Here is a 25,128-nt window from a genome sequence, read left to right as displayed (position 1 = left end):
CGGCTTGACTCTGGGCCATCCTGAGGATAAACCGCACCCAGCTTTCCGTGCAGCTGCAAGGGGAATCCCGCTTGTCCCCTATGCAGATTCCTGAATGGCTGGCTGGCTCCTTAGCAAACTTGTTGCTCAGTTCCCTGGCCACTAAACTCCTAATTTGTTTTGGATCTAAGAAACTGAGCAGCTCCCTAGGTGCATCTGAAATTGACAAGTTCAGCCAGCGCTTGGCTCGCTAATTCTGTCTGTGTCCTGGTACCCAATAAATGAGAAAGACAAGGTGGGTGAGGTAACATCTTTTATTGGACCAACTTCTGGTGGTGAAAGAGACGGGCTTTCCCAGACCTGAAGAAGAGCTCTGTGTAAGCTCAAAAGCTGGTCTCTTTCACCAACAGACGTTGGTACAATAATAGATATTCCCTTGCCCACCTTGTCTCTCTAAAATCCTGCTACAAGAACACTGCGAACCTAATAAATAACTCATCCTCAGCTCACGATTAACGATCAAATCACTGGCATGGCTTATGTGTTGGGAGTGGTGTTTTGGAACATCAGAAGAAAGTCAATAAACCCACTTCTCTCCCCCTGGTTAATTACAGCTGGCCTCCTGATGGCATGCATGAGTCAGTCAAAGCCTCTGTGAAGTGAGAGGCCAGACTGCTACTCGCTTCCCATTTGGGCCCAGCAGGTGATGATGAAACTCCAGTCCCAGTGGAGCCAAGAGAACCTTTCCCAGTTAGTTCATCATCACAAGGATTTGGCATTTGGTCCCTATATAAATGGAAGATTCAGAAGCAGAGCTACAGACAGAGGGAGAGGGACAAAGTGGACAGCTGCCTCTTCTGCTCCACCTTTGCTGCGATAAGTCAAAGGGGCTGGAGGTAAGTGCGCCGGCGGTGTCTTGTTCTGGCTCAGCAGCTGCTGCTGTTTGCTGAGAGGCTGATTGTAACTAAATCCATCCAGACCAGGATCCCTGCTGCTGATCTTGAGTCGAGCAGCTCCAGGAGAAGGGACCTGAACCCTCCCAAACAGATCTGCCTAGAGAGGACATTTCTCCCTGGTGCCGGCTCATGAGCGGTTGGCTTGTGTCCTAGATTGTGAGGCCCCCAATCCTACCCGGCATGACCATGGAGGGGTTTGTTATCAGCAGACATGTCTAAGCATTTGGCAAGTCCTGCCGAGTGCTTTGCCTTGATTAGGTCATGTGGCAGTGTGTTCCACAGGCTGATTGTGCCTTAAGGAAAAACGTTTTTTTTGCCCCTTGAATTGCTCTTCAGTTTGTCCTCTGGCTCGGCGAAAGGCGGTGGGCTAGACTCCTGGCCTGGGACTCTGGGCACCTGGGTTCTCGTCCTGGCTGCATTGCTAGTTGACTTTAGGGAAAGTCACTTCCTCTGTCTGTGTCTCAGTTTCCCTGTGTAGAAAATGGAGATAATGCTCATAGCTGCCTTTGTAAAGTGCTTTTAGTGCCACAGATGAAGAACTAGGTATGATGCTTCCTAAAGGGGTGCTAGTGGTTAGGGCACTAACCTATCTCTTAGGTGCAATGGCATCAAGTCCTTACTAAACTACAGACTTCCTGGGTGTCCTTGAGCAACTCACACAGCCTCCCCGTGTACTGGGGACACCAGCACTTCCCTGTACCCCCAGAGTAAGCACCATGATCACTGTGAGATGCTTTGCTAATGGAAGGCTACATAAGTATCTAAGCTACAGAATAATATCTAGTGCTGTTCACCAGTAGATCTCAAACCATTTTACAAAGGAGGGCAGTGTCATTATCCCACTTGTACAGATGGGCAACTGAGGCACAGGGAGGGGCATGATTTACCCAAGGTCACCTGACCAGTAGCAGGAATAGAACCTAGGACTCACACTCTCTAGCCCGGTATGCTATTCATCATCCAACATTGCCACTGTAAGAGCTGCTAAGTCTGTGATAAAAACCAGACCATGGGTGGACATTTCCTCCCAGCCTCAGGGGCTGCAGCAAGGAATCTCAGCCCTGGACTGTTTCTGTGCAGTGCACTGTGTGCTCTCCATTAATTCAAGATGTGTCTTTCAGCCGCTGAACAATGCGCTCGGACATGGGGCTCGGAAAGGCCAAGCTGCTCCTGTGGGCCAGGATGGTCGTGCTCTGGGGTGAGTGATCCAGGGCTCACAAAGGCACCTCCGTCTCTTTTTTCGGAGCATGACAAGCTCATCACCTAACTGTGGGTGATGCCCAGTAGTTTGGGGCCATGTAGATAGAACCCAGGAGTCCTGACAGGGCTCGCCATGCTGCAGGAAGCAGGGTGGGAGCTCCATAGGGGGCACTGTGCTGCAGGGAACAGGGTGGGAGCTCGGTAGGGGGCCCTGTGCAATAGGGAGCAGGGTGGGGGCTCAGCAGGGGGCGCCATGCTGCAGGGAGGAGGGTGGGAGCTCTGTAGGGGGCACCGTGCTGCAGGGAGCAGGGTGGGAGCTCTGTAGGGGGCGCCGTGCTGCAGGGAGCAGGGTGGGAGCTCTGTAGGGAGCGCCGTGCTGCAGGGAGCACGGTGGGAGCTCTGTAGGGGGCGCCGTGCTACAGGGAGTTGCGGGGGGAGGCTTAGCAGTGGTTTTCTGTGCTCCAGGGATTGCGAAGGGGACACTGTGCTGTGGGGAGTGAGGGGTTGTCAAGGTTTTTTCCCCACTTTGAACTTTAGCATCCAAAAAGTGGGGACCTGCGTGGACCCTTCTAAGCTTAATTCCTAGCTTAGATCTGATAACACTGCCACCAGCCCTGTATGGTTGGTAGGAGCGCTCTGCAAACCTTCACACATTCTCCACCTTCAAATCCTGCCACAAGGACTACAAAAATCTTGACAATGGTTACGCCGCAGCTCATCTGACAACCCACCATGCTGAGCAATGTTGTCTCATTGGCTGTTCCCTGGTGCTCCCCGTCTGTCTGTACCCATCTGCGGTTGCTTGTCTTATGCTTAGTTCACACACTCATCTTTTTGTTCTGTGGTCCATGATCAGTAATGCGACCCCTATAATAACAGCTGTCTTATCCTTCCACTTGTCTTTCCAGGCATGCCTAACCTTCCTCTCACTGTGGTATCTGGGGAAATTCTGGGTCCTTCCCCTCCACGCCTTCTCGGAAGAGAATTCATCACAGCCTTCATGCAGAACGGCTTACAACAAACACTCAACAGTGACTTCCGGCTACTCATCACAGGCTATGCCCCAGCCACATTGATCACCATCTCCATGAAGAAGCCAGCGCTCAGGGTGCCTGTCCAGGTGAATGGCGGCCAGACCACAACGGTGTTAATCCCACCCCACGCTGAAATGGTAGGGGCCAAAGTCTTCGACAACACAGTCGTTGTCCAGGCTGACAATGATGTCTCTGTCTTCTCACTCAACTCCAAACCCAACTCGGCCGACACCTCCCCCGTCTACCCGGTGCAGAGCTTGGGAACAGAGTATTACATTGTCACACCAATCATGGGCACAGATCGCTTTGGAGAGTTTGCCATTGTGGCCTGGGAGGGCCCCACCACAGTTGATGTGCACCTGAAAGGGGCTGTCATTTTTCAAGGAAAGACGCACTTCGGAGGGAGCAGGCTTACCATCAAGCTGGAGGCAAAGCAGGCTGTCCAGCTGCAGAGCCCAGTGGACATATCTGGCACCAAAATCATTTCCCAGAAGCCTGTGGCTGTCTACGTTGGACACACCTGCGTGACAAGATCCAACCAGTGTGACCATGTGTCTGAGCAGCTCCTGCCTGTCTCCAGCTGGGGGACCACCTTCATCGTGCCCCCATTGTCCTTTGAGTTGCAGGGTGATATCATCTATGTCTCCACCTCCCAAGCAACTGAGGTGGAAATTCAAGTTGGGATGAGCAAGAGCAGCATGAGGCTGCTGGCTGAGAATGCTGTGCAGTACAGAACCCCTAGCTCCAATGCCTTGTACTTCTCCGCTAGTGCTGGGATCCAAGTCATCTTCTTCTGTGATGGTGGGACCAAAGGAAACATCAGATACGACCCCTTCTTCATGGCCATCCCAGCCATCTCGAGCTACTGTCAGTCCTATCACATCTATGGGCACAACGAGTTTGAGAACTATGCACTGATCATTGCCAAGACATTGGAGTCCACGGGGGTCACCGTCGATAAGAGACCACTGCGTAATGTCCTGTGGAAGCCAGTTCCAGGCACAGAATATTCTTGGGCTGAATACAGCCTTGGCAAAGGGTTCCAGGTCCATAATGTGGAGCATGCCAGCTCCCCCTTTGGCCTGCTGAGCATTGGGATCGGAAACCAGAAGGCATACGGCTCCCCAGCCATTTGTACCAGTGGTGAGTATGGTGTCATGGACTCTGTCCACCTCGCCCTACCACCCTCCTTCTCTCTCTTGATTCAGCCTCAGGATAGTTCTCTATAAATACATCAAAGAGACAAACACCAGGGTGGCAGAGGAGTACTTTAAGGGTCAATGCTGGCAGAAGAACAAATGACTATAAACTGGCCACGTATAAGTTTAGGCTTGAAATTAAATGAAGGTTTCTAACCACCAGAGGAGTGAAGTTCTGGAACAGCCTCCCAAGGGGAGCAGTGGGGACAAAAAACCTAACTTGTTTTGAGACTGAGCTTGATATGTTTATGGAGGGGATGGTATGATGAGACTGCCCATAATGGCATATGGCCCATCAGTGACTGCTGATAGCAAATATCTCCAATGGCAGGTGATGGGAGACTAGATGGGGAGGGCTCTAAGTTATGACAGAGAATTCTTTTCCAGGTGTCTGGCTGATGGGTCTTGCCCACACACACAGGGTCTAACTGATCACCAGATTTGGAGTTGGGAAGGAATTTTCCCCTAGGTCAGATTGGCAGAGACTGTGGGGGGGGGTTGCCTTTCCCTGCAGCATGGGGCACAGGTCACTTGCTGGTATGAACTTGAGTAAAAGGCAGATTCTCTGTCCCTTCAAGTCTTGATTGGAGGATGTTAGTAACTCAGACCGAGGTTAGGAGAGTTTCTGTAATGTGCAGGAGGTTGGTCTAGATGATCATAGAAGACTAGGGTTAGAAGGGACCTCAGGAGATAATCTAGTCCAACCCCCTGCTCAAACCAGGGCCAATCCCCAGACAGATTTTTACCCCAGTTCCCTAAATAGCCTCCTCAAGGATTGAACTCACAACCCTGGGTTTAGCAAGCTAATGCACAAACCACTGAGCTATCCCCCTCCCCTCATGATGATCCCTTCTGGCCTTGAAGTCTATGAGTTAGTGGGAGCTACAGTTAGTTCCATCTGGATCAGCCCTTGGGTTCTGTTGGCCATCCCATGCCTGGCACTCCAGATGGTTCTGTTGAATGCAGGGGCCATGTCAGGCCTCACTCCGCAGAAAAATCCATTGGAGATTATGGTTTTTTTCAGATCCATGCAGAACACTGAATTGCCGGGAGAAGGAAACATGCCAGTTTAAGAACGGCCAGGCAATATGCTTCCATGACTACATGGGAACCTGCCAGGGGTCCCTGACCTCCCAGTACTACAGCTTTGATGGTCTGACCATGGATGTCCAAGACACCTGCACCTATACCATCGCCAAGTACTGTGGCCATGAATCCACCCTGGAGCCCTTCACCATCAAGGAGAAAAACAGCAACATGGGGAAACAGGACAGTTCCAACCTTGGGCTGACTACCATCCATGTCTATGGCTACAACATCTCCATCTACAAGGGAGAGAGTGGAGAAGTCAGGGTGAGTTGTCTGGCTTGATTCACTTTTTCACTTATAATTAGAACTGGGCATATTTTTTCAGAGAAATATTTTATTGAACAAGAGGCAGTTTCAGTCAATCCAAAACTAGTCATGAATTTGGATAGACAGGTGGTTTTAGCTAGTTACAAAATGGCTGAAGGAGTTGCTGCATGGCCAGGTTTTAGCCCACTCTTTAGGGTTCTCAGCTGGGAAACAAAAGACCTATGTTCAAATCCTACCTCTAGAACTGGCCCCAAATACACTTTAGCAATTCCGCAAAAATTCAGATTAGGTTCAATCCAAACCACTTTTTCTTTTTTGCAGCCAGCACCAAACAGAAAAATCAGCTACTCATCCCATTCTACATATAATACAGTGTTGTTCTGTAAGTAGCCCTGCACCTAAACTGTAAGGGAGTGAAAAACTGCAGAGGTGGAGACAGCTGAGCGAAAATCAGCATTTCAGTCCCCCATGGAAACTCTTCATGTTTTAATGTTTGTTGCCATTCCAAATCGAGATGAAGTTGAAATATCAAAATTTCCATGAAACGAAAGTTCCCAAACATTTTGATGCGGAAATGTCACATTTTTAACGTTTCAGATTTCTTTAGAATCCACATGCATGCTCAGATTGTCTTGAAAATTAGTATGTTTGTTTGAGGCTGGGGGTTGGGACAGTGGTGTGAATTTGGAGTAGTTTGCCCATAAGAACAGCCATACTGGGTCAGACTAACAGTCCACCTAGACAAGTACCCTGTCTCTGACAGTGACCAGTGCCAGATACTTGTGGCAGTTTGAGGTTTAGGGACAGTGGAGCATAGGGCTGCGTCCCTGACCCTCATGGCTAATAGCCACTGATGGCCCTGTGCTTCATGAACTTAGCAGATTCTTTGTTGAACCCAGTTATACTTTTGGACTTCATAATATCCCCTGGCAACAAGTTCCACACATTAACTGTGTGTTGTGTGAAGAGGTACTTCCTCTTATTTGCATTAAACCTTCTGCCTATTAATTTCATCAGGTGACCCTCGGTTTTTGTGTTATCTGAAGGGGTAAATAACACTTCTTTGCTCACTTTCTCCACACCAGTCAGGATTTTATAAACCTCTATCATATCCCTCTTTAGTCTTCTCTTTTCCAAGTTGAACAGTCCCAGTCTTTTAATCGCTCCTCCAGTAGAAGCTGTTCCACATCCTAAATCGTTTTTGCTTCCCTTCTCTGCACCTTTCCCAATTCCAGTATACCTTTATTGAGATGGGGCTACCAGATCTGTGCAGAGGGATTCCAGAACCAAAGGGCTCGTCTCTCTGTTATGCCTCTCTTTGTGTCATGTTTTCGTGCACACCCGTGGCTCAAACTATGGTACTGAATTGCCCTAAATTGAGTCTACCTGGTTGAATCTGACCTCAGGTGGGGTCCAGCTCTCAGTTCCAGGCTGGGCAGAGCAGTGTGACCTAGTGGCTAAAGCGTTCAAAAGACCTGAGTTATTGCTGGCATTGCCTGCTGAGCTGCTGAGTGATGGTGAGTCACTTCTCTGCTATGTGATCCAGTTTTCCCTTCTGTAAAATGGGGATTATGATACAGAGCCCCTTAGAAATGCACTTGAAGATCTATTACTGAAAAAGCATGATGTAAGAACTAGTGACCATTACTTTAACTTTTTATGTCCTGGTTTTGAGACATGTAAATTTACCCACAGTCTAGATTCTGGAAGGGCGCAAGGCAGCGCTGGATAATCTTAACCCTGCATTCACAAAGTTTTTTGGCAGTGAATTTCCCTTGTCTTTTGCCTTGGTTGGTTTTTTGGATATTTGTGGCAGTGAATCATTACCCACAGAGCTCACAGTGGCAGTAAGAGCGGGTGTCGTGGAAAGAGCAATAATGCCTCCGTTTCTTCCCCTTTCTCTTTCGTTAGTTAAACGACAAGAGCGTCCGCCTGCCAGTCACCCTGGAGGCTGGGAAAATCAAGCTCTCCCAGAGCGAGAGACGTCCCGTCCTGCAGACGGATTTTGGGCTCCAGGTGCGGTATAACAGTGACTGGGCTGTGATCGTGACTCTCGCCAGCAGCTATTTTGGGAGCACTTGCGGGCTGTGTGGAAACTTCAACGGTGACAGTGACGATGAAGAGACGCTCTCCAATGGCACCAAAGCCTCTTCCGTCCTGGCCTGGCTTGATAGCTGGAGAGTGGAGGACTCAGACCCCTCCTGCAGGGATTCCTGCCAGGGGAAATGTCTGGTGTGTGAGGAGAGCAAGAGGCAGCTCTATGGGGGGGACAGTCACTGCGGGGGGATCAGCAAAGTGCCAGGAGGGCCCTTCAGAGAGTGTCACCCCAGAGTGAGCCCCGATGAGTTCTTCCACAGCTGCGTCTACAACGTGTGTCTGAATGAGGGCAACAAGAGCATTCTGTGCCAGGCGCTGAAGGCCTACGCAGACGCCTGCCGGGAGCACGGAGTCACTGTCTACGACTGGAGGACGCCGTCTGGCTGTGGTGAGCGCAGCATCTTGTTTTCCTTATTGATATGGGAGGGAATAGGGCTAGTCTGTCATTTTCCCCTGTTGATGGAGGGGATGGGGAGGGATGTGAGTGCGGGGAGGGAATGTGCAGGATACCGGGGCATTGAGGTCACCACTGACATTGAGGGGAGAACGCCTCCTGCTGAGCTTCTGCCCTGCTCCCTGCAGCACAGCACCCACGGCTGCACCTCCTGCCCTGCCCCCTGCTGCACGGTTCCCCCTACTGAACTCCCTGCCCCACCCCCTGCAGCACAGCACCTCCTGCTGAATCTCTGCCCCACCCTCTGCAGCACAGCGCCCCCTACTGAACTCTCTCCCCCGCCCCCTGCAGCACGGCACCCATGACTGAACCCCCTGCACCAACCCCTGCAGCATGGCTCTCCCACCCCCTGCAGCACAACGTCCCTTATTTAACCCACACCCCGACCTGTGTAGCACGGCACCCCCTAGTGAGCCCATCATCACTATTTCCTGTGGCACCATGTCCCTCTCTGAGCCCCCTGCCCTGCTTCCTACAGTTATTTTTACACCCAATCTCTGCTTCTTAGCTGCTGAGATCTGCCTGGCTCCTAGTGCCAGGAGCTTTGGCTGCAGACACACAGAGAATAGTGAATATTGTGCATTACCTTTCATTGTCTGCATATGGGAATTAATTCCCTGGCCCAGCCCTGTTGGCTCGTACAGTATCCTGCAAGGCAGATAATGCACTGGCTGCTGCTCACATGTACGAATCTGTCTGTAGTGCTCACGGTCTCTAGGTAGGTTATTTAGTTCACTGCAATCTCCCCCTCTCTGACCTCCTGACAGTCCTGCCCTGCCCTGAGAACAGCCACTACGAGGCCTGTGGGAACGCCTGCCCAGCCAGCTGCTCTGACCGAACTGCCCCCTCTTCCTGCCGGGAGCCTTGCACGGAGACCTGCCAGTGTGATGATGGTTATGTCCTCAGTGCTGGCCAGTGTGTCCCCATGGGGAGCTGCGGATGTGACTATAATGGCCGATACTACAAACCCAGCGAGGAGTTCTGGGCCGATGAGAACTGCCGCTCTCGGTGCAGGTGTGACCCCAGCCTGGGCACAGTAGTTTGCCAGGAAACCAGCTGCAAGAGCAATGAAAGATGCGTCATTGTGAACGGTGCCCACCGCTGTAAGGCAACTACCTACTCCACCTGCATAGCTACTGGAGACCCTCACTACATCACCTTTGATGGGAAAAACTATGATTTTATGGGCACCTGCATCTACCAGTTCGCAGCTGTCTGCTCTGAGGACCCCACACTCACCCCGTTCAACGTCAAAGTGGAGAATAACAACCGTGGCAGTAAGGCCGTGTCCTTCACCAAAACAGTGACCTTAGAGGTCTACAATGTGACCATCAGCATGAGCAAGGATCATCCACGCAAGATGCAGGTAACGATGTAGAGTCATTATTGGGATCGCTTGCAGGGCTGAAATCTTGCTGTCTAGTCTATATCCAGAAAACACAACCCAAGTGGTTTCCATCTTCCCATACCAGAGTTTGAACTATTTGAATATTTTCACATAAAAATATTTGGTTGAAAAATGACTTATTTTCGGTGGGAAGAAATTCATGAAAATGGATGGAATGATTTGGTTGGAATGATTTGGTTTTTGAAAAAATGTTTGACGGGCACTAGAAATGCAAACTGGATCCATGTTGTTTTTCATCTTCCTTTCTTTTTTATTGTCACATTTGGTGCCCTTTGTTTCAGGTTGCTCAGTCTGGCTGCCACTGGCTGCCACTATCATCATAGTCATTGAAATGTGGGGCTGTGTGGGACCTCGAGAGGTCCATCTGAGTCAACATTTTGTTTCAAAGTGTCATTTTGAAATGATGTTGCAAATGTTTTGTTCAACCTGATCAAACATGCCAGGGGTTCATTTCTGTGAGAAAACCTGGACAATTCAGTTGCAGTTTAAAACCAACTGAATTTGGGGTGTATTTTTTTTGGTTCAGCCTCCGAACACTGCGGTTATCACTCAGAGGAGAATATACCCGAGTGTTTGATCCAAATGTCCAAGCTCCTGAGTTCTGCAGCCCTTGTGCCATCAGCAAAATTCTTTGTCTTTGCCCTGATACCCTGGAGTAGAGGAGAGGCTAGCCACATCCTTTCAGCAAACTCTGAGGTCTCAAATGGTGCCCTCAGTTATTATACCCTATTTGAGGGTTCACGAGAGAAAGACAGCCCTATTATATCTATTAGACTTTTCAAATGAGCTCCTAGGTTTCAGCTCTCTCCACTTCTCTGTTGTTTCTATAAGTTTCTAGTAGCTGGTGCCAAGCTCTCCTGCAGTGGCTCAAGAACATGAGTACCAATGTCAGGCAGACTGCTAAGAACCAGGGCACAGACCACAAACTGGTTGTGAGTTCTGTACTTAGATTTCACCCACCAAGTGTAAACTCCACACACACTACAACAGCCTAACCATGGAGTCACAGCCAGTCCCTGTGGGTACTCCAGTCTGTCTGCTACCTTGTGATAGATGGTCCCTTACACCAAAAATCACAACCACATTCAGGCTGTTGCCACTCCCAAAGGACCTGTCACTTATCCAGGTAGCCAATCCTATAATAAACTATCTAAAGATTTATTATAAAGGAAACTAGGGGGTTATTGCTAAGGTTAAAGCAGGTAAACATAGATACACAAATGAGTTACAATATTAAATTTCAACAGGTAATAGAAGCTGTTGTAATAAGCAAGCTCTATGTCCTCTGGGCTAAGTAAACCCGGGCTAAGCACTGGGGATCTCTTGCTTATACCTAGTAAAACTTACCCCTCAGAGTCCAAGCAGCATAAAGATACAGGTCCTTCTTTTTAGGGGGTTTTATCCCCAACTTCCTTTACAGATTCAGCTGATGGGAAGAATCTATTTGTATGACTCATCTTCGGGGGCGGGGAGGGGAGCAGGGCAGGTGCCAAAGAGCAGAGCAACAAAGTTTTATGTCCTCTTAATCATTACATAATAGTCTGTGTGGTATCGATGGACCTTCCCTGCTGGCCAGCACCTTTTGTTGGAGACCAGCACTTCACACTAGTTAATGTCATGCTCATGTCTGGTGATTTACACAGTAACAGAGGCTCCCATTGCAAATGTTCAAATATTGCCTTACCATATGGGATACAGATGCTATAGGTAGATTAACATAGGCAGCAACTCACAAGAATTCAACAGTCTAAATACTAAACACATTCTTATAATTCTAACACCTCTTTTACCAATACTAACACTCTGGTGAACCAGACTGATTCCAGCTACATATGTGTCAGTATTGAACTGAGGCTTGGGGACCTTGGCATGATCTGCCAGTGTCACACCTCCAGTGATGGGGGCTCCATGAGCTCCTTTGGAAGCCTGTTGCAGAGCTTAACATCCCTTATTTTTCCTAATATCTAACCTCAATCTCCCTGCTGCAGATTAAGCCCATTGCTTTTTATCCTACCTTCTGTGGACATGGAGAACAGTCCATCCCTGTCCTCTTTATAACAGTCCTTACCATATTTCAAGACTATCAGGTTCCCCCCTCAGTCTTCTTTTCTCAAGACTAAATATGTCCAGTTTTTTACACAGGAGGATGGGAGCATGAAGCAGCCACACTACAAGTTCCAAGAGTCACCACCATAGCATTTTGGCATAGAAGTATTTCACATTTTGATTTTTCACAGAAAACTTGAAATTTTCCCTGCAGAGTTAAAAAAGGAAAATGTGCAGGTATCCCCCCTATGACTCCTAGATAAGCTTCTTGGAGCTCTCTGTGCAGAGTTTTATGAAACATTCAGTTCTGGAGGTAGGTGGTCCAGGCTGCTCCATCTAAGGGTATGTGGAAGTATTGCAAGATCTGTGCATGCAGGAATAGACCATTGATTGTCCCTGCCGTGTCTTTTCCAGGTGGATGGTGTTTTTGTGGACCTGCCCTTCTCCCACCAGCGCAAGTTCAAGGCCTATATCAGTGGTGTTCATGGTTTCATCAAGACCGACTTCGACCTGAGAGTGAGCTTCGACTGGTACAGTTACGCCAGGGTCATCATACCCAATACGTACGCCAACGCAGTCTGCGGCCTCTGTGGCAATGCCAATCAGGACCCCAGCGACGATCTGACCATGAAGGATGGAAGTCAGACGTCTGATAAGATTCAGTTCGCCGACAGCTGGAAGGTTGGTGACGTCCCGGGGTGCTCGTCTAGCTGTACCGGGGACTGCTCAGTCTGCAGTGAGGCTCAGAAACAAACCTACAAGGGAGACCAGTACTGTGGGGTCCTCACCCGACAGAATGGGCCATTCAGACAGTGCCACGGAGCCATCAATCCAGTCCCCTTCTTTGATGATTGTGTCTTTGACACCTGCCAGTACAAGGGTCATCATAACACTCTGTGCAGCGCAATCAGTGCCTATGTGACATCCTGCCAGGCCAGGGGCATCCGGATAGGACAGTGGAGATCGGCCTCATTCTGCAGTAAGTGTCACTCCCTGAACATGTTGCCGTAAATTTAATACAATCACAAACTGGCCAGCAAGCACATGCACCAACGCCCTCTGCTGGGTGGAATCAGAACTGCTCACCCATGTGTCATAGGCAGAACTTTTCAAAAAACAGAGGGAGTGGGGATATTTAATAAAAAAATTCCTAAATATTCAAGTTTGTTTGCATTTTGCAGGGCTCATAATGTAACAATTTTCCATTTTTCCAATTTTCTTTGTGATTTTTATTAGAATTTTGGACATTTCAAAAATTATAATTTTAGACATTTCAAATTTTCATTTTTCCTTCTTTCTTGATCTCCCTTTGTTCTCTGTTTTTAGTCACAATGCAATAAAATGAATTATATCCAGGTTGTTTTTCTCCACTTTCCTTGTTTTCTTCTCCCCCCCTTTATTACTCTGAAAATTTCAAAACTTCTCAAGAGTCAGAGTTTCATTTTTTCTCTTTTTTTCAAAGTAGAGCAAGTTTTGAAAAGTGGAAAAATGAGAAAAATGGGGGGAAAAGACACTAAGTGAGACATTATTAATTGTCCTGCATTCACTGGCAAAACAGGGAAATCAAAGATCTGACTATTTGAATTGTCAACATTTTTAATTTTAATGAAAAATTGGAGAATTTTAAAAAACTGAAAGTTTTTGTGAAAGCTTTTGGTTTTGAGAAAAACAACAACATTATTTCATCCAAAACAAGTTTGAATTAACAATTTTAACCTAATACAAGTCCAATAAAAACAAAATCTCATGCTTGACAGTCCTTCACCCCACAACATCAAAAGAAGGGGAAAAAATAGAACTAGCCTGGAATTTTCCCCCCCAAAATGTTTGTTTGTTGGGAAATGTCACTTTGCCAAAACCAAAATTACGTGAGAAAAAGAAAAGAAACAGAGTGTTGAAATTGTCAAAACATCTTGTTTCAACAGTTTTTAAATCAAAACTTTTTTTTTCTTGAGTCAAATGACTTTTTGTTCTTAAATCTTAGTTCACTTATACTAAATTTTTTTTAAAAAAAAAAGTCAAAATCTAAATGAAACAATTTAAAATGGTCAAAGCAGCATCTTTCCGGTGACCAGATCAGAATTGGTTTCAGATTATTGCACTGTGACAATGCTAAAGATTTCAGCTTTTTGCACCATTTCAAAAAGGGCCAAAATTCAGAATCTCAAACTCTTGCGGGAGGGAAAAATTAGTTTTTGCCCAGCATTAGAGAAAACATTGACTGTGTCTTCAAAAATCAGATAAATCTAGTAGAGGACCACAGCCACACGACAATAACTTGCTAGGGATACGGTGATTTCATGGTGTCATGACAAGGGAGAGTTAAAGCACTTTGGTTGTCCTAATTGTTCATTTTCTTTGGGTTGCTTTTCAGTTTAACTTTAACTCTCAATTTCCTGGGTTTACAATGCCTGGTGGTAGGATAATTACAACACCCCTGTAATGCATTTTACCCTTAAATTACTGATATGTATTCTCAGCCTTAGTGCCATTTAACAAGTTCTGTCTAGTAACTGATATTATTATTGTTGTTGTTGACTGCACTTTACTCTAACCATTAGACTCTGCTCCACTTCCAGAGCTAGGAAGAGAACTCAGTAGTCCTGGTTCCCAGTCCCCCTGCTCTAACCCACTAGACCCCACTGCCCTCCCAGAGCAGTAGGCACCACGTCTTTTCCCAGACTTCTTGGTGTTAACAGAGATCTGCATGCTCAATCCAATGTCTCCTGCAGGCCTCACCTGTCCCCGGAACTCTCACTACGAGTTCTGTGGGAGCAGCTGTCCTGCCACCTGCCACAGGCCCTTGGCTCCAGACAGATGTGAGGAGCCTTGTGTAGAAGGGTGTTTCTGCGATGTCGGATTCATCCTCAGCGGAGACCGGTGCGTCCCCATCATGCAGTGTGGCTGTGTGCACCAGGGCAGGTACTACCCCAAAGGAGAAGAGTTCTACACCAGTGCCTCCTGCCAGGAGTGGTGCCGCTGCCAAGACAACGGGATCGTCGAGTGCCAGGAGGCCTCCTGCGGAGCCAATGAGGAGTGCAAGGTGGAGAACGGAGTCCTGGGCTGCCACCCCATGGAGCATGGAACCAGTGTAGTCTCCGGTGACCTTCACTACATCTCATTTGATGGACAGGCCTTCGACATCCAGGGCTCTTGTGCTTATACCTTAGCCAAGGTCTGCAGCAGTGACCCCCGGCTGGTGGAATTTTCCGTGGTGGTTGAGAACGAGAGCACTGGTGGTGGCCGTGTGGCTCGCACAAGGGCAGTGGTGGTCTCTGTGCATGGTTACACCATCTCTCTGGAGAGGGGAAGGAAGTGGAAGGTGGAGGTAAGTCCCTGCTTGAGATTAGTCTCATTAAAGCCAACTGAGTGGCTCACACCATTTGTGATCCTGACGTGTGTGTGTGTGTGTGTGTGTGTGTAAGTGTAACCAGGACATTGCTGCTAAGTCCCTGCTAGTGACTGCTGAATTTCCCTCTCATTGGCACAGGTGGGTGGAGAGCTCTATACTCTCCCACTGGCTATGGACAACGGGAAACTTTGGATCAACCAGGAAGGGAACAACATCATTGTCCAGTCTGCCTCTGGCCTCCAAGTCTTTTATGACACTGCCTCCTACCTCCTAGTGTCCATCCCCAGCACCTACAAGGGACACCTGTGCGGTCTGGCTGGCAATTTCAATGGTGACAAAAATGATGACTTCCTGCTGCCCAGTGGAAAGAGCACTCAAAGTTTGAGCGAGTTTGTCGCCTCCTGGAAGGTGCCTGTTGATGGTGCCATGTGCTCCGATGGCTGCGGAGAGAGATGCCCCATCTGTGATGGGGCCCAGACAGCACCGTACCAGTCTGAGCGCTCATGTGGGCTGATCAGGGCCACCTCAGGTCCCTTCAGAGATTGTCACTCACTGGTCAGCCCTGCCAAGTACTTCAACCACTGTCTCCACGACATGTGTGCTACCAACGGGACAGGAGAGACCCTCTGCCAGAGCCTCCAGGCCTACGCGGCCGCATGCCAGACAACTGGAGCCAAGATCAGAACCTGGAGAACAGCCTCCTTCTGCCGTGAGTTTATAGAGCAACCTATAGCCCTGGTCTTTCCATTGGCTTCATTTCAAGCCCATTAGCCCCCAGAGGATTTTTTTTTCCTGATAGCAACTTAGAGCTCAGGTTTATAATATCTTCAGGTGTTTGCAGCCCCTCTGTAGCCACATCATCTGCAGCATGATGGATTGCAATTTACGCACCTGTGTTTTTGATTGATTTTCTCCAGCCAGACTACCCTTGGGTCAGATCTCCATGGGTCTTTGGGTCAGGATTGGAAGAATGTTGGTGACCCAATGGGGGACACACTGTCCTTTGGCTCTGACTCCAATGTCTGGTGCTCTGGGACACTGCACTGCAGTAAATGCTACAATTAAGCCATATCTGAGGTGATCCCATCATTGAGCCAACCCACCGCAGCACCCAGCTCTGAGCTAGGTGGCACTGTGCTAGATAGTGTAACTATGTCTCCAGTAGAAATTATTTTTAAACCTTCACTCCATCCTCTTTCTCTCTTGCTTCTCTCTCTCCAGCCCTTGCCTGCCCACTCAACAGTCACTATGAGCTGTGCACCACATCCTGTGATTTCACCTGTGCTGGCTTGTCTGCCCCTGCTCAGTGCACCCAGAAATGCTTTGAAGGCTGCCAGTGCAATACTGGCTACATGTTCGATGGGGAGGGATGCGTGTCCATGGACAGGTGCGGCTGCATGCACGATGGACGCTACATCAAGGTGGGTCCTGGCTGTTCTGTGCAATTGGTGCCTTCAGAGCCTTAGAATAACAGAGCAGAATTGGTAAAAAGTATATGAGTTTTCTAAGAGTTTCCAGTGGACTCTACCAATACAGAACAGAATCCATTAATATGACAGTCCTAGGTTTCATTTTTTCCATCTTCATTTCCTGGATTTTGATTTTTGTTTATGGTTCTCATTCTGTTCTGATGTCATTTCTGAGGCCTGTCATCATGATTTGTCATTATTGCCCTCCTTCTTGACTGTGGTTGATCATCACCTTCTTCTGTTATCTTTTCCTTCTTTATTTGGTCATCATGCTTATCCCTTATACGTTCCCCTTTACCATGCATGCCTTTTGTATTTAAATGTTAAGCTATTTGGGGTGTGGGCTCTCTCACTGTATTTTTGTACAGTTTCTGGCACAATAAGGCCTCATTCTTGACTGGCCCCTAGGCACTACCATAATAAATACAAAATAATTGTCCTTATTTCTTGAGTCATGTCCATTGTCTTTTGTCTTTTCCTTCTTTCTTGGGTCGCCACTGACATCCTTTGTCTTTTCCTTCTTTCTGTGGGAGCCATTATCATCCTTTAATTGCTTGTTTCCTTGATTTTCAAAGTCCATCCTTTGTCTTTTCCTCTTTCTTTGATTGGTATCCTCTTTGGTTGACATCATTATCATTTAAAGTTACCATGTTTCTTTGATCCTCACCATTGTCCTGTATCTTCTGCTTATTTCTTGGGTCATTGCCTTTGTCTTTCTGTTCTTTATTTGGTCATTATCATCGTCCTTTGTCTTTCCCTATCTGGTCTTTCATCTCCTCTTGGTGAGAGTTTCCCTAGGCATTCTAACACTGTTGCTGTTGATCTTTGGAGGCTAATATCTGACCTAACAGAAAGTTTTAGAAAGTTGTTAATTTTGGAATTTCCCTCAGTCCAGGGAGAATGTCATCTCCAGTGACTGCTCAGAGAAATGCACTTGCCACCCATCAGGCAGGCTCATCTGTGAGAAAACCAGCTGCGCCACTGGAGAGATCTGCGTGCTCAGGGATGGGATGCATGGATGCATGAAGCAGGAAGGCCAGTGCATGGTCTCTCCGGGTGCTTACCTCACCACCTTTGATGGTGTCAAGGGGAAATTCCTCTACAGTGGGATGTACAAAGTGGCCTCGCTCTGTGATGAGAGCTCTCCTGCCTGGTTCAAGGTGGTGGTAGACATCTGCGAATGCACCAATGACGGAATACCAGCTTGTGAGGCCATCTTTGTTTTTTTCCGAGAAGCTCTTGTCACTGTGAACAATAACATGGAGGCCTGGGTAAGAGGGGGCTGGGTTGAAACATGCTGAACCAAAGGAGCAAAAGCGTCCTACATCAGTTGGAGCCCAAGAGAAAAATCCTTCACTCTGATTTGGTGTCTCCAAGGTCTTGATAAATATTAGTGAATTAATCCCCATAACCCCTAACTGGGACTAAAGTAAGTGGCAGGAGGGGGAAAATATCAGAACTTATTGGGAATTTTCAGACAAAACTTTTTTTTCATCAGGAAATATCCATTTGTGAAAACTTAATCTGTTTGGGAGATTCAAATACTGTTGAAAAATTCACAAAGAAATTGTTGAAACGTCCCATTTTGACCTTTTCTAAATGACAAGTTTCGGTTTTCAGTTCAAAACAACTTCTCATTTAGAAATGTTACTTAATTTATAAAAACAAAAAACATAAAAAAAATTAAAAATCTAAATCAAAATGAATCATTTCAAAGGGTATGTCTACACTATGGGATTATTCCGATGTTACAGAAACTGATTTTTGGAAACAGATTGTATAAAGTCGAGTGCAGGCAGCCACACTACGCACATTAATTCGGCGGTGTCTGTCCATGTACCGAGGCTAGCGTCGCTTCCGGACTAGCTATCCCATAGCTATCTCATAGCTCCCGCAGTCTCCCCCGCCCATTGGAATTCTGGGTTGAGATCCCAATGCCTGATGGGGCCAAAAATTTATCGTGGGTGGTTATGGGTAAATGTTGTCAGTCAATCCTCCTTCCATGAAAGCAACAGCAGATAATCATTTTGCACCCTTTTCCCTGGATTGCCCAGGCAGACGCCATGGCACAGCAACCATGGAGCCCATTCAGCCTTTTTTCACTGTCATCATATGTCTACTGGATGTTGCTAACAGACGCAGTACTGAAGTGCTACACAGCGGCATCCCCTTGCCTTTGCAAGTTAGCAAAGATGGTCACCAACTCTAATATACCGTTTGCTGCTTTGCAAGTTGACAATGACGGTTACCAGTCATACTGTACCATCTGCTGCTGTCATGGATGTTCCTGGCCGGCCTCGGTGAGGTCGGTCGGGGGCGCCTGGGCAAAAATGGGAATGACTCACCAGGTCATTCTCTCCTTTAAGTTTTGTCTAATGGAGAGTCAGTCCTGCCTAGAATATCAGGCAAGCCTACTAAAGAACCAGAGAGGCAAACGGCCGCTCCGGGTCAGAGCCCCAAACATCCCGCAGAAATGATGAGCTGCATGCCATTCTAGGGGGTGCCCCTGCAACAATGCCACCCGTTGCTTCCCTCCTCCCTAACCCCTTCTGGGCTACCGTGGCAGTTATCCCCCCATTTGTGTGATGAAGTAATAAAGAATGCATGAATAAGAAACAACACTGACTTTATTGCCTCTGCAAGCAGAGATCAAACGGGGGAGGAGAGGGCAGCCTCCAGCTGCCATGATATTCCAGGCAGGAGTGAATCTCCATTAGACAAAACTTAAAGAAGAGAATGACTGGGAGTCATTCCTATTTTTGCCCAGGCGCCCCTGGCCCACCTCACCGAGGCCAGCCAGGAGCACCCACAGGACAACGATAACAGATACTAGTCATACTGCACCATCTGCCGTCTGCAAGGGAAGGGAAGGGAAGGGGATGCTGCTGTGTAACACTGCAGCACTGCGTCTGCCAGCAGCATCCAGTAGACATACGGTGACACTGAAAAAAGGTGAGAAAGGACTTTTTTCCCTTTGCTTTCATGGGGGGGGGGGCGACGACATATACCCTGAACCACCCGCGACAATATTTTTGACCTTTCAGGCTTTGGGAGCTCAGCCAAGAATTCAAATGGTTTTCGGAGAGTGCGGAAACTGTGGGTAGCTACAGTCGTCAGTCGCCCCTCCCTCCTTGAGTGTCCATTTGATTCTTTGACTTTCTGGTATGCTTGTCTCAGCTCCTTAAGTTTCACACAGCACTGTGTTGAGTCCCTGTTGTGGCCTCTGTCCATCATGGCCTTGGAGATTTTTTTCAAATGTTTTGGCATTTCATCTATTGGAATGGAGTTCTGATAGAACAGATTCATCTCCCCATACAGAGATCAGATTCAGTAACTCCCGTACGGTCCATGCTGGAGCTTGTTTTTGATTCTGGAACTGTATGGTCACCTGTGCTGATCAGCTTTCCACGCTGGGCAAACAGGAAATGAAATTCAAAAGTTCGCGGGGCTTTTCCTGTCTTCTTGGCCAGTGCACCCGAGTTCAGATTGCTGTCCAGAGTGGACACAATGGTGCACTGTGGGATAGTTCCTGGAGGCCAATACCGTCGAATTGCGGCCACACTAACCCTAATTCAAAACGGCAATACCGATTTGAGCGCTACTCTCCTCGTCAGGGAGGAGTACAGATATCGATATTAAGAGCCCTTTATATTGAAATAAAGGGCTTCGTTGTGTGGATGAGTGCAAGGTTAATTCGGTTTACTGCTGCTAAATTCAAGATAACCTCGTAGTGTAGACCAGGCCAAAGTTATGGAAATGAAACATTTCACTTGATCTGATCCAAAACAATTTTCAGATTATCAGGTTTTTTTCAACATTTTGACTTTTCCTCCCATTTTTGGATGGCAAAAAAAATGTCAAATTCTCAATTATTTTCATGGGATAGAAAAACAATTTTCCCTCTCAGCTCTAGAAAATAGAGATCCCCATGTCTGCTGAAAGAAAAGGACAGAGCCCTATATCTCTGTAGCTCTGGTAGAAAGTACCCTTCCCTATTGCTCTCGGTGACTGCAAGATCTCCCACTATGGTTTCAACCTGCTTTGACCATTGAATGGCACAGGCCTTAGTATCCCCAGAAACTCAGGCATAAACTGATCAAATGTCTTGCCTAAGGTCAAATAAGGAGTCAGCTGCGCAGTTGGGAATAGAACCAGGAGTCCTGACTACAAGCTCTCCTTGCTCTAACCACCAGACCCTTCCCAGAACCCAGGAGTCCCCCAGCAGCTGTATCCACTAGATGTTATTATAGACCCCATTGACTTGTAATGGGGCCCAGGGACTCTAGCTCAGTCCCTGCTCCATCTCACTGATCTCCACATCCCCCTGCTCTCCCCTGACCTCCCCATCTGTGCTTTTCAGGTGAATGGGCGCTCAGTGCAGCTCCCGGCGAACGTCTCTGATGCTGTGTCTGTGATCGAGTCTCAGAGCGGCGTGGCCGTGGTACAGACGTCGGGGATGCACGTTCTGTTCAGGTCCAGCGGGGAGGTGACGCTGAGGGTGGGCGAGAGCCTGGCTAACAAGCTGTGCGCACCCTGCGGGAACTTCAATGGTGATGTCTCTGATGACCTGCAGCTGCCCAGCGGGAAAATGGTGGGGAACATCGCCGAAGTCATCGACGCCTGGAAGGCCAGAGACTTTTTAGGATGGTGAGTGGCTCTGCAGATGTGGCTTGTTCAGTCAGTGCCTAGCAATGACTGATTGTAGTTGGGATACAGAGTTGGGCTGGTTGTCTAAACCCTGGGTACTAGCAGAGTGTAGGGACAATCCTGTCCTGGAACTAGCAGGCTGTAGTAGATGGGGATTCAATGGGGCTGCTCTGTCTTTTTTGATTTTGTCCACAGTGATTGACACACAAAGGCAAGATGCTTCTCTGGCTGGTAAGTGTCCTGCTCTTTCTAATACATCACGGCATCAGCTCTGTATACATCTGATGGTTTAACTGGGCTGGTTTCATCAACTCTAATTGCTTTACAATAACGTTTTCTGTGATTTAATTTCCTAGGTTTTTATTAATGCTTAAGCATGGGGTCGGAGGCTGGGCAAAAGGTTGGCATTGATCTATGAAGGGACTAAAAGGGAGAATAGAGTCTTGGCTCCCGGCTCCCAGCTCCCCTGCCCATCAGACACCTCTCTGCCCAAGCGGAGAATAAAAGACTGTATCACAACAATGCATATGCAAAAGGGAGCTGAATTAAGTTTTTACAGGGCCACCTTAACTGTGGCATTTCCCAAGTTTTGACCAAGTGACTTAACAACCTTACCACTCTTTTAGGGTAGCTTTTGTGTGTGATATATGTAGATCTATAGCCAGTCGCTCAGCCCACCCTCCTGTAATGTAAACGTATACCACCAGAATGTGGCAGTGAGGAGGGTATTATCCCAGTTATACTAAGGGGGAAATGGAGGCACGGTCATACCCAGAGCAGCCTTTCCAATGGCTTGTTCCCTGTTGACCCTGGGTTTTCACACCCTTCTCCAGAACGTTGGGAAAACCACGTGTCCCCCCCATCTGATTGGCTGCCTTTCCCCCCCATGATTCTGCCTCGCTGGGGAAGGGCAATCAATCAGAGCCTTGACTCTCAGCAAATGTCACAAACAGCACTCTCCTCCCCAATCCTGCAGGAAATGAAAGGGCTCGGCTTTGGAGGGGGGGGGTGTCATCGGATAGAGGCTGCTGCCCCTTCAGCCCTATAGCCCCCCCCTCCCTGCCCCAAACCTAACAGGGCCTGGGGCCTATTCACAAACTGAGCCCTGCTCCCTTGTGGGTGGAGTTTCCCTTCCCATTCCAAGCCAGGCCCCTCCCACAAGGGGTGGAGCTACCCCATCTACGTCAGTGGGTCTGGGCTGAGGGATTTGAGTGGTGGAGGGAGTGGCCATCCTCAGCAGCTCCCCACATGAAACGGGAGACTGGGGGCGAGGGAGAAAGGGTGGCTGGGGAGCGAGATGGCACCAGTGCTAAGGGGGCAGCTGGTCCCAGGGGTTGGGTGTCGGGTTACTAGGGGCAGAACATGGCACCTGGGAGTTCAGAAACGGGGAGAGGGCAGGGCCAGGCCAGCCAGCACCACCTATTCAGGGAACTGGGATTGTCTGCCTCCCAAACTGGACAAAACTGGGGCCAAGTCCTGGGGATGGGAGGGGAAGCAGTGCCAGAATCTTTGCCTCCCATTCCTGGGATGAGCTGGGTAGGAAGAGCTCAGGGGCGTGGGGAGAAGCAGAGCGGTCTAGGTGGCCAAGAGAGTCCCAGGAGGACATACACAAGGGCTCTATTACACGGAGACAGCCAGGGCATCTGTCTCAGCTCATATCTGGCCATGTTTTCTCTTCTAGCCACGCTTCTAACATCGTGTGAGCTGAGCTGGGAGCTCCATTGATCCCGGCACATTAGACGGCATCAGCGTGGGTTTGGCCCAGAAATTCCCACTACACAGAGTGCTGGAGGCAGCTGGGACTCACCGGGCCATGTGTGTGGCTGAAACCCTGCGCTGATGTGCACAGAGCTGTGTGAGGGAACTGGGTGCACCACTTTCCCAGCTTTGGATATCTCAGCCTAGACACACACACACACACACACGCAAACATGCATTGTATAGAGCTAGCTACCATCAGGGTTAGAATAATAGAATATCAGGGTTGGAAGGGACCTCAGGAGGTCACCTAGTCCAACCTCCGGCTCAAAGCAGGACCAATTCCCAACTAAATCATCCCAGCCAGGGCTTTATCAAGCCGCACCTTAAAAAATATTGAATTATCAAAAGCATCTAAGGGAATTAGGCTCTAGAGCTGGTTGAAATTTTTTGGCCAAAACTGCAGAATTGATGACACCAAAACGTTCCACAAATTTGGGTTGATTTTTGCCAAATTGCTCATTAAGAAAAAAATCTAAGGGGAAAAAAAAGAGGGCTTTGTCTTGATGTTTTCAAAAAAAAAGGTTTCAATTTCAAAATTTCCTTTTATTTTATTTTTTAAAAATCTCCTAACATTTTGAAGTGGTCAAAATTTAAATGAAATGGTTCATCTGAACCCCAAATAATTTTTGTTCAACTTTTCAGTGAGCCAAAAATGATTAAAAGTTGCATTTTTGGTCCAGCCTGGAACAGTTTCCCCCTCCGCCCAAATTTTCAAAATTGTAAATGAACCAAAAAAAATCAAATTATTTGTCCATCTCTATTAGGCTCACAGACTTGAAGGCCAGAAGGAACCATCATGATCATCTAGTCTGATCTGCACCTCACAAGCCACAGAATCTCATCCACCAACTCCTGCAGGAGACTTATAACCTCCAGCTAAGTTACTGACGTCCTCATGATGATTTAAAAACTTCCAGTTACAAAGAATCTATCATGTACTCTATTTAATTCAAACCAGCAAGTGACCTGTGCCCCATGCTGCAGAGGAAGGCCAAAAAACCCAGAGTCTCTGCCAATCTGACCGGGGGACAAATTCCTTCCCGACTCTAAATATGATGATCAGTTAGACTATGGCCCACCAGCCACATCCAACCCACCAGCCATTTTAATCTGGCCCTCAAGCTCCCGCTGGGAAGCAGGATCTGGGGCTTGCCCCACTCTGGCACTCCAGCCGGGGAGCAGGGTGAGCGACTGCTCCATGCAACTCCCCGAAGCAGGGGCATGGCCCCCCTCTGGCTCCTATGTGTAGAAGCAGCCAGGGTGCTCTGCTCTGCACACTGCCCCCACCCCAAGCGCTGCCCTTGCATCTCCCATTGGCCGGATATTGCAACCAATGGAAGCTTCAGGGGCGGTGCCTGCAGATGGGACAGCGTGTACAGCCACCTGACTGCACCTCAGTTTAGAAACCATAGAAGGGACATGCCGTTCCTTCCGGGAGATGCCTGAGGTAAGCTCCGCCCTGAGTCTGCGCCCCTGAGCCTCTCCCCATGCCTGAACCCTAACTCCCAGCCCTGATCCGCCCTCTGAACCCCTTGGGCCCAGCCCGGAGCACCCTCCTACACCCCAAACTCCCCATCCCCAGCACTCCCCCAGAGACCATCCCCTGCACCCTGCCCTCCACCTCAGCCTGGAGCCCCCTCCCGCACCCTGAACTCCTCATTTCTAGTCCCACCCCAGATCCCACACCCCCAACTAGAGCCCTCACCCACCTCCACACCCCAAACCCAAATTTGTACATATTCATAGCCTGCCATACAATTTCTATTCCCAGATGTGGCCCAGCCAGACACCAGGGAAAGTAGTGGGGGCAAAAGACTTTCCTGGCTTTAAGACAAAGCTTGATAAGTATATGGAGGGGATGTTATGATAGGATCGTTAATTTGGGCAATTGATCTGGATTACCACCAGATAGGTCTGCTCAATGGTCTGCGGGGAGATGTGGGATGGAATGGGAACTGAGTTACTGCAGAGAATTCCTTCTTGGGTGCTGGCTGGTGACTCTTGCCCACATGCTCAGGGTTTAGCTGATCGCCATATTTGGGGTCGGGAAGGAATTTTCCTCCAGGGCGTATTGGCAGGGGCCCTGGAGGCTTTTCGCCTTCCCCTGCAGCATGGGGCACGAGTCGCTTGCTGGTGGTTTCTCTGCAGCTTGAGGTCTTCAAACCAATTT

The 25,128-nt window shown here is 48.4% G+C and overlaps 1 protein-coding gene across 1 annotated transcript; it reads left to right on the top strand.

Moving 5' to 3' along the window:
- The first annotated feature begins 813 nt into the window (after positions 1-813).
- On the top strand, positions 814-23,211 carry LOC115640458 (IgGFc-binding protein-like). The gene is made up of 13 exons (XM_030543212.1): positions 814-875; positions 2,057-2,133; positions 3,044-4,312; positions 5,393-5,721; positions 7,636-8,209; positions 9,043-9,641; positions 12,144-12,708; positions 14,462-15,057; positions 15,220-15,790; positions 16,303-16,502; positions 17,441-17,821; positions 20,911-21,197; positions 22,879-23,211. The coding sequence occupies exons 2-13, from the start codon at positions 2,067-2,069 to the stop codon at positions 22,898-22,900; spliced, it is 5,460 nt and encodes a 1,819-aa protein (XP_030399072.1). The 5' UTR covers positions 814-875; positions 2,057-2,066; the 3' UTR covers positions 22,901-23,211.
- Positions 23,212-25,128: the final 1,917 nt, after the last annotated feature.

This window comes from Gopherus evgoodei, unplaced genomic scaffold, assembly GCF_007399415.2.
Source record: "Gopherus evgoodei ecotype Sinaloan lineage unplaced genomic scaffold, rGopEvg1_v1.p scaffold_31_arrow_ctg1, whole genome shotgun sequence".
Lineage (NCBI taxonomy): Eukaryota > Metazoa > Chordata > Testudines > Testudinidae > Gopherus > Gopherus evgoodei.
This window is presented reverse-complemented; position numbering and strand designations above follow the sequence as displayed.

What these genes read in the sequence shown, in the direction of transcription:
- LOC115640458 (XM_030543212.1), top strand. Translation starts at nt 2,067, where the DNA reads ATGCGCTCGGACATGGGGCTCGGAAAGGCCAAGCTGCTCCTGTGGGCC. An exon ending in GAGAGAGTGGAGAAGTCAGG is followed by an intron (nt 5,722 to 7,635) that starts GTGAGTTGTCTG and finishes CTCTTTCGTTAG; the next exon opens with TTAAACGACAAGAGCGTCCG. An exon ending in ACGATGGACGCTACATCAAG is followed by an intron (nt 16,503 to 17,440) that starts GTGGGTCCTGGC and finishes AATTTCCCTCAG; the next exon opens with TCCAGGGAGAATGTCATCTC.